Here is a 7,827-nt window from a genome sequence, read left to right on the forward strand (position 1 = left end):
GACGGATTCCAGATAATAGCAAAAATAAGGATAGGGAGCAAGACGACGAAAAACCTGAAGAAACAAGGCAAATGGATCGGAGAACGATCTGAGATAACGCTAGCCAATGGATTGAAGCAGAACACGGTGGGAAAGTTTACGGCAGAAATCAGGTTCGGAGGGAGATCTTTCCACATATCGTACATATGGTACTGGCACACGCATCAGTAGGGGTACTGCTCGGGATGGACTTCCTGGCCGGAGCCGGTAGTGTATAACGACAGCGGGCAACAAGGAGAGCGAGGGAAACCCTGAAGGAAATCCGTCCGACGAGGAGATGGAAGAACCTACGGATGGAGTAGTACAAACATTCCTGGAGACACTCAGACAAGTATTCGAAGGAATGAAGGTGTGAGTAATATTAATAGTAATATTAATATATTAATATTATACTTAAAAGACGAAAAGCCGATCAAACAAAGGAATCCGAAGCAACAGGCGATCATCAACGACCAGGTAGATGAACTACTAGCGTTGGGGCTCACAGAACCGTCCCGAAGTCCGTATAGGGCACCGGTGGTACTGGTGAGGAAGAAGAACAACGATTGGAGGATGTGCATAGACTACCGGTTGTTGAACGATGAAACGGAAAAGGACGCCGAAAATGAACTATATCCTGGACCAGCTAAGGGAGGCAAAGTTCATAAGCACGATCGACATGAAGTCAGGATATTGGCAGATTCCCATGTACAAGGACAGTCGGCAGTACACAGCCTTCACGGTATCGGACGGGGTCTTTTTCAGCTACAGCACCGGCTACATTTCAGAGAGAACTGGACACAATCATCGGACCCGAAATGGAACCGTTCGCTTTCGCATACTTGGACGATATCGTCGTTATCGGGCGGGATAAGAAGGAGCACTTGGAAAAACTGGAGGAAGTCTTCAAGAGATTGCAACGGGCCAACTTGCGGATCAACCCGGATAAATGTCACTTCTTCCAAAAGGAATTCAAATACCTTGGGGACGTAGTGAGCGATCGGGGAATCGGAAGAGACCCAGAGAAGGTATCAGCGATTCAGGATATACCGACTCCATCTTCAACAAAGAAGGTACATAGCTTTCTGGGAATGGCGTCGTGGTACAGACGGTACATACCAAACTTTACGGAGAAGACCGTGGCACTCCAGAATCTGACTAGAAAAGGAAAGAAATTCGAATGGAATCCGGAACACTAAGCATCCTTCACCATCGTGAAGGAGAGCCTGACGATCGCACCTGTGCTGGCATGTCCAGACTTTACACGTCAGTTTAAGGTCCAGACCGATGACAGCGATCTGGGAATAGGAGCGGTGTTGGCACAGGACGGGGCAGGCGGAGAACATGTGATATCCTATGCAAGCAGGAAACTGAGCCGGGTGGAACGGAACTACAGCGTAACAGAGAAAGAGTGGCGATATATTGGGGGATAAACAAGTACAAGATGTACTTGGAAGGCTATAGGTTCATAGTAGTGACAGACCACATGGCTCTAAAGTGGTTGAATTCGATATAAAGTCCCTCAGGAAGAGTGGCACGATGGGCACTCGGACTGCAGCCATTCCAATTTGAGGTGCAGTACAGGAAGGGAAAATTTAACGCAGTAGCGGATGCGCTGTCCAGGATCCCCAATCCCCAGTTGAAGACAATTGGGACAAAGAACTGGTGGAAACAGAAATACATGGAGGTGAGAAATAACGAAAACAACGAGGAGTTCCCGATAGAGGATGGAAGACTCTACAAACTTAACGTGAACCGAGGAGACCAACAACCTTGGAAGTTATGTGTAAAGGAGGAAGAAATACACCAGGTGCTCGCGGAAAACCATAACACTCGTCTTCCTACGCGTCTTTCGGGAACGGGTGATATAGAGGATTGGAGCACCAAAAATTCTGATCTTAGACAACGGGGTACAGTTCACAGGGCGTAAAATCAGAAAGGCCGTGGAAAAATGCGGCATCCAACAACAGTTCAAGGCGCCATGTACACCCCAGGAGAATCCAACAGAACGGACAAACAGAACGGTAAAAATTATGATTGCGCAGCTTTCGGGAGAAGAACAAACTACATGGGACGAACAGGTGCCAGAACTAATGTTGGCATACAAAAGCAGCGCCTCAGAATCGACGAAATACAGTCTTGCACAACTCGTGTTCGGTAGGGAGCTTAGACTTTCAATTGCGCTATTCGATACGATAACGCGGGGCTCTGGAATGAGGGCAGAAAACGTAGAAGCGAGGTGGAGGACACTGAAAGATATACGAAGACAGGCAACGGCACACATGAAGGACGCCGCAGAGCAGCAAAAACGCCACTAAGACATACCGAAAATGAAATAAATTCAAACACAATGCGCGCTCGCCAAGATCATGCGCAAAGGGTCACTCTGGCACACTAATGCAGCCTAAAGTCCGTTGGGAAATGTGGGCACACTACCCTCCGCCCAAACCACTATATAAGGCGCACCCCAACCCTCCGGAGGGCATTCAGTTCGGCCGGCGATCGACGACAAGACCTCCAGGAGGAACTAGCAGGAACGGAGCAGGACCAGCGGTAAGGAGCCAACAGGGCCATAGGAGGCGGGCAACTACGTGGTAACTAACTAACCATAGTAGTCTTGGCGTATTACGTCTCATTCTCCGGCTCGCTTGACCGGCCCGCGTGTATAACTAGCAGACCTAATCGGCCTCCAAACTCTTCTCATACTTAGCAGACCTAATCGGCCTCTAAACTCTTCTCACCATTTGAAGACCTATTTGGTCTCTAAACTCTTCTCACCATTAGCATACCTAATCGGCCTCTAAACTCTTCTCATACTTAGCAGACCGAATCGGCCTCTAAACTCTTCTCATCATTAGCAGACCTAATCGGCCTCTAAACTCGTCTCATAATTTACAGACCTCACCGGCCTCTAAGCTGTTCGCATCGTTAGCAGACCTAGACGGCCTCTAAACTGTTCTCATCTGTAGTAGGCCTGACCGACCTCTCACACTGTTAACTGGTAGACCCGGACGGTCTCTCCCCATTATTTCCCGTTCACAGGCAGTGGAGGAATTCGCGTCTGCGTGACCCGACGACCATTGATCTGCCATCTCGGGAGTCCGGCATCAACCCGTATCCCTCGTAGAGCTGTACAGCCTCCCAGGACGAGACCAGACGCGCCCGAACAAACCAGCCGCCGATCTCGCCACGAGGACTGCAGCCACCGTGAAGCGACTGTGAACACATTGCTTACTTACGAATGAAGACCCAATTACTGTATCATTCTCCCGTTTTCTCCTCTGGGACCCGGGTCGAATTATGTTTTTGCTTTGGGTTTAGCAAATTTAATTTTTTTCTATATAGCCGCCAAGCATTTGTAGCGGATGTTCCCAGCCCCAACAAGAAGATATTAATTGAACATGCTTATTGTCAAACCATTTTACACACACAAGATTTCATATCAAAAGACCCCCTTCCGCGCTTTTTTAATTACGCATCTGAGAGCAGTTGGCAATTTCTTAAGCGAATTATACGTTCAGTATCTTTTGCAAAGATTATATTTTCTTCAACGTAATCAGAAGGCTTACTGACGTAAACCAATTATTAAAATATAGTGTAAAATTGTTTTCTTTGGGAAAACTTTTTGCCAAATATAAGACAACATCAGAAGATATTCCCAAGCTATAAGAAGGACAAGTGGCTTTTCCAACAAATAAAGTAAAGTCATAAACTAATCCAGTCCAGCCCACATTTTAAGACCCCATTTGTGAGGTTTAGCTGGATTATATTGCTGAAACGTGGATCGACCTGGAAAAAAAATTAATAAAAAAAAAAACCAATTTTTAAAAAAATTAAAAACGTACATTTGAATGCAATTATTTGCTCATCGACACTTTGATGTTCTTCCTGCGGTAGTTTTCCAAAGTATTCTTTGAGAATTCTAAGCAAAGGGCGGATCTTGTAGAGTTTATCACTTGGAATCACCTTTTCTTTAATTAATTAATAAGCATTGTTTTATTTTGTTAAACCTCTCACGCGGCATTGAATCATTTATTGCGGTAAGCTTTAATTTCTTGACCATGCCATTTTGAATTGCGGTAGTTTTAAAATACCCAAGTACAATAAAATGCCAATGTAGCGTTTGATTTCCTCATCAGTACATTTAAGTTAAATACCGTGCTTATCCAAACTATATCTGTTTGCCTTACATATGCTCACATACTTCAATTGCTGTATTTTCCAGAAGGCCCATCTCAATACTTTCTCCCTTTCTTTCTTCCTTCTAAATTCTTCTCCAGTATCGGAGAAATGTCTTCCATCTCATCACTACTTTCTTCATCAGTAGAAACATCCTAATCGAAGTTTAAAATTATAATTAGTTATAAAAGTAAGTTACTAATTTCAAAAGCTCCACTTAATATCGAAACAATATTGTGATGCGCGTGCTGCAATGCAAATATTTTCTGCAAGGAATCTCCAAATGCATTTTTCGCTTTTCATATAAAGAAAAGACAGATAAAAACAAAAGGCACGCTTACAGTTAGCTCTGAAATCATAGAATTTGCATACAAACAACTGTAGAAGCGCTGGTAGATGTACAAGTTTTTTTTTTTTTTCACCGAACGAAATTGTTTATTTGGATTAGCGTACTAATACCCTTATAGGACAACTTAATCTAATCTGAAATACTTTAAACGATTTTTACTTAATATCTAAGATGTTTACAAAGATTACAGAGATTGGGTAGTTTTTAAAGTAAATGGATGAATATAACGAATAAAAATAAGAATTGAGAGGATTTACATGTAGAACTTTTAAGTCAAATCCCGGTTAATTAGGTCTTGGTGGTGGTGGCGTTTTAGTCTTCTTTTTGTCCGATTTTGGGCTGCGATGCTTAGTCGCCTCGCTTGGCTATTTGGATGAGCTTCTAGCCTATCGTTATATTTCCTCGCTAGCTCCTGGATCCTGTCTCCGATTTTTGTCACCTTCAGATCGCGTTCGATATCTCTCTTCCTCATGTACCAAGGAGCGCCCGTGTTCTTCCTGAGCGTTTTTGCCTGGAGGACCCGAATTTTATTGAGGTGCGATTTGGAGATGTAAAAGATACAGGGAAAAGAAATGTAGGGAGAACAAGGGAGACGCTATAGTCGAGTTCCCCGACTATCTGATACCCGTTACTCATCTGGTGGAAGTGCAAAGGATAAATTTCCATACTGACAGTTTTTAGCGGCTTGTGGGCGTGGCAAAAATTTGTTGGGTAAATCGATAAAAATCAACAAGACTAATACAAAAATGGCGGCTTGTGGGCGTGGCAAAAATTTTTTGGGTAAATCGATAAAAATCAACAAGACAACAATACAAAAATAAAAATATATCAAAACATTTTTCAAAAGTGTGGGCGTGGCAGCTTTGGGCGTTACTCTACGAGTAACGGGTATAAAAATGTCGCATATTATTAAATAAGTTAACTGAGTTAACCGGACTGATCGTCCGCACTCCAGCACCGGCCAAATTGCTGACCAAGCATTTGGACGGAAGCTCATACATAGCCGGCAGAAGCTCTGCACATTGGCAGAGGCCGCTAAGATGATTTTCCTTTGTTAGCTTTTAAGCAGTTCGTTCTGAAGAATCATTGAATAAAGAGCACATATTGATATAGTGACGACTCCGGCGATCCGCCGTTAGAATTTTATTATTACCGCTTTTTGAGTCCCTAGGCCAGAAGCCATCATAATCTCCATAAATCTCCAATTGGATTCGCCCTCCCCGCACTCTGCGAGGGATACCTAGAGGATTGAATAGTTGGCTAAATACAGCCAGCTTTCGTAACCACAAGCATCGGCCAACCGGCCGTTATTCGGTGACAACCGCCCCGTCCAGCCGGCCTTAAAACACGTGACTGCAGCGAGGGACTTTCCCATGCTGCACTTACACATTTAATTAATTGGCACCCAACTAAAGGATTACTAACCAACAAAACTACACACAAATTATGTAAGTGAGCTCCTGTTTCAAACTCCCAGCTGCATTTACATAGAGTTTTAAATATTTAAAATATTTGTGCGTTTACATAAAAATAATAAGATAATCTGCATTTCCATAACAATTCAAAAGTCTATAGGTGTTGTGAATTAAATTTATGTTACTGTAATGAAATTTAAATATTGAATTTTAAATTTGGATTGACTGTGCGGTTTATATTATTCCACCCTAGTGTGTTACTTGTACACTGTAATATTCTATTGTGTGCATTTCGTTCCACTTTTGCATATGTCTGAACACTGTCGTTTCACTTGAACTTGAATTCTCTGCACTAGCCCCACAGCCGTCTCGGGCCTTCTTATCGCTGCCCCGACACCCGATACAGCAGCGCATGCATTGCTGTAGCAATTTTTTGCCTTTTATATATCTCTTTGTCTCTTCTGTCACGATTTGTTTGTCATTTATATATTTGTTTGGCTTAGCGTATGCAAGCCCCTCAGCCCCGACAGTATAGGAATTCGAAACCATACGCTAGCGACTCAGAGTCCGAAGGCGACGATTCTATAGAAAACTCTGTACGTAAAAGTATCCCAGCTAACGCATTTATTTCTAGAAACAGAACAGATTGAAGCTATCATAAGGGGGTTTCAAGAACAAGCCTTAGAAAGTCAACGCAGGGAGGCTGACTTGCGTAAAATAATTGAGGAACTTGCCGGCCAGGTCGTGGCTATGCAGACTGCCCCTGTGCAGACATACGTCTCCTGGCGGCAACCGGCAAATGCCGCTTACCATATGTTCAGAAAATATGAGGATAGTTCGCGACATACAGCGGCAAACGCCCGATACACGTTATCGTGCAAGAGCTAGGCACCCTCAGACAGGGAAGACTGACACTCCTTCAGTATTATGACGAGGTTAAAACTCACCTTGCTCACCAACAAGGCAACCATGTCCTACGAAGCGTCGACAGCAGCGGTTCTATGTGAGAAGTTCCGGGATGACGCTTTGAGAGTTTTCGTCTCGGGACTCAGGCGTAACCTCACGGATGTGCTATTTGCGGCAAAGCCGAAAGACATGCCGTCAGCACTCGCCTTGGCGCATGAAGTGGAGTCCAACCACTAGCGGGACACCTTCGCAACTTCGTTTGCACAAAGCCAAGAGAATAGGGACCGTAGGCAATATCCCAATGTGCAGGAGCCCCAGAAGCCCCCCTCGCAGGGAAGTGCCGGGAAGAACCCGCACTTTACTAAGCAGCATAGAGCACAGGTGCACTCCGCTCCACGTAGCGACCGAATGGCTCGAGGGAACACGCCGGAACCCATGGACATTGACCCGTTATTGTCCAGGATGCAGCCATCTCACGCCCCGGCTTACCCGAAATCAAAGCCGGCCGCGTCTGGCCGCTCGGTCCTGCCTAAAAGGCAAAGGGTCAACCATATGGTCCAGGCCTCGGATGATTCGAACAAGGCTTATGCTTCCGCAGCCTCCAGTGCAGCACTTAAAGTCGACGATGATGCCATCCTGGAGTATGACTCGGATGCCATTAGCGGGGATCGACATGAAACTGCTGGTTGACACGGGCGCGTAAAAAAATTTCATCCGACCATTTAATGGGTTGAAAAGCATCCACCCGGTGGAGTCCGCATTTGCAATCCATTCGATTCATGGTGTGACTACAATCACGAAAAAATGTTTTGAGTCTATTTTTAACATAAAAGCTACATTTTTCTTACTACCAGATTTGACCTCCTTTGACGCGATCATTGGCCTAGATCTGTTAAAACAGGCCGGCGCGTCGCTTTGCCTAGCTTCCGGCCAGCTCAAATGGGCCTCCGAAGCAGAACA

At 44.7% G+C, this 7,827-nt stretch overlaps 1 protein-coding gene across 1 annotated transcript; it reads left to right on the forward strand.

Moving 5' to 3' along the window:
- The first annotated feature begins 301 nt into the window (after nt 1–301).
- Nucleotides 302–1,016, forward strand: LOC120457869. Its single transcript, XM_039645394.1, has 2 exons — nt 302–388; nt 440–1,016. The coding sequence occupies exon 2, from the start codon at nt 592–594 to the stop codon at nt 1,009–1,011; it is 420 nt and encodes a 139-aa protein (XP_039501328.1). The 5' UTR covers nt 302–388; nt 440–591; the 3' UTR covers nt 1,012–1,016.
- The last annotated feature ends 6,811 nt before the right edge of the window (nt 1,017–7,827 follow it).

The sequence above is a fragment of the Drosophila santomea genome, unplaced genomic scaffold (genome assembly GCF_016746245.2).
Source record: "Drosophila santomea strain STO CAGO 1482 unplaced genomic scaffold, Prin_Dsan_1.1 Segkk85_quiver_pilon_scaf, whole genome shotgun sequence".
Lineage (NCBI taxonomy): Eukaryota > Metazoa > Arthropoda > Insecta > Diptera > Drosophilidae > Drosophila > Drosophila santomea.